Below are 1,331 nucleotides of genomic sequence, written 5' to 3' on the forward strand. Positions count from 1 at the left end.
TGCCGCTGCTGCTGGGAATCTAGCCTAGGAAACCTTTAATATTCAATGGTTGCGAAATTAACATTTCTATTTAGAGCTACAACTCATCTTTGGTTTGGTTGATCAGTGTGTAGCGATGCGGGGAGGGCAGCAGCTGCTTGAACTGCGATTCGGGCACCACAGCCGCAAGAATTTCGTCCTGGGTTGTGTCATTCTCCCACATCGTTGTGGGTAGCTCGCCACCGTAGTGGAAGTAATGGTGCAGCTTGCCAGTGAACAGATCATTGACGAACTCCTGCAGCACGCCCGGCTTGTGGATGTCCTCGTAGCGGGGAAACAGATACATGTGGCGGAACGAGTCGATGGCTATGACGGGCAGATCGGCCATGGTCTTGCCCAGATGATGCAGCGGATGCGTGAAGAGCTCACCATCGGCCGTCAAATAGTTGACCATGGACGTATGCGACAATTTGGTCTCGACCACCGTCTTGAACTCCATCACGGGCTGCAGGTTGTTCTTGTTGTAGAAGAGCATGACAAAGGGCAGACCCTCCTCGGCGATTTCCTCGGCATTGTCGAAGGTGATTTCCCGCACCAGCTGGATGCACTTCTCATCCGTCCAGGTCAGCAGTTCGTCAAAGTTGCTTATGCTGCCCGTGTACTCGCTGTAGTACTCCCTGTGGCTGGACTTTGTGGCATCGGCGCGAAAGATGAGCGTATTCTCTCCAGCCGGATGGAGTCCCTCCGACACCTGGCCAAAGCCCGCATAGAACCGGCATTCCCTCTTCGAAATGCTCGCCACCTTGCGTAGGTTCTCATAGTCCGCGTTATTTTTGTCCATGAAGTAGCCAACAATAACGCCGGTGTCGTCCTTGATATAATGCAGCTCCTCGAGTGTGAGGAACTCCCGGACGGGATCGGCGAGCTCCTGCTCCACGAACTGGTAGAACGCCTGCACCGACCTCTGGCCACGGTACTCGCTCCTGCCCATCTGTCCATGGCGCACCACCCTCAGCGTGGGATACTTGATAATGTCGAATTTGTTGGCCACATTTTTCTCCGTATCGCAGTTCACCCTGCCCACTGTCACCCGTCCCGCCTCTGGGAACGTGGCATATACCTGCCTGGCCGCCTCCTCGAAGATGGGCGCCAGTCGGATGCTGAAGGGGCACCACTCCGTGTAGAAGTTGAGCAGCACCAGTTCGTTCGACTCGAGTATTTGGTCGATGTTGTGATCGCCCACAACCACCGAACTGCCAGCAATGGGCGCCACTTGGTGGCAGCCCAAGATCAGCAGGAGAGCCCAACAACAGGAGAGCTTTCTAAGAGCCATTTGCACTCGACTAACGATG

General features: G+C 54.9%; 1 protein-coding gene across 1 annotated transcript; it reads right to left on the bottom strand.

Annotated features, from left to right (window-relative positions):
- LOC111072427 (endoplasmic reticulum resident protein 44) lies at nucleotides 1-1,331 on the bottom strand. Its single transcript, XM_022364285.2, has one exon. It carries the CDS (start codon nucleotides 1,310-1,312, stop codon nucleotides 77-79), a length of 1,236 nt encoding a protein of 411 aa, XP_022219977.2. The 5' UTR covers nucleotides 1,313-1,331; the 3' UTR covers nucleotides 1-76.

This window comes from Drosophila obscura, unplaced genomic scaffold, assembly GCF_018151105.1.
Source record: "Drosophila obscura isolate BZ-5 IFL unplaced genomic scaffold, ASM1815110v1 contig_4, whole genome shotgun sequence".
NCBI lineage: Eukaryota > Metazoa > Arthropoda > Insecta > Diptera > Drosophilidae > Drosophila > Drosophila obscura.

Excerpts from the sequence above, each read along its gene's own strand:
- LOC111072427 (XM_022364285.2), bottom strand. The coding sequence starts at position 1,312 with ATGGCTCTTAGAAAGCTCTCCTGTTGTTGGGCTCTCCTGCTGATCTTG.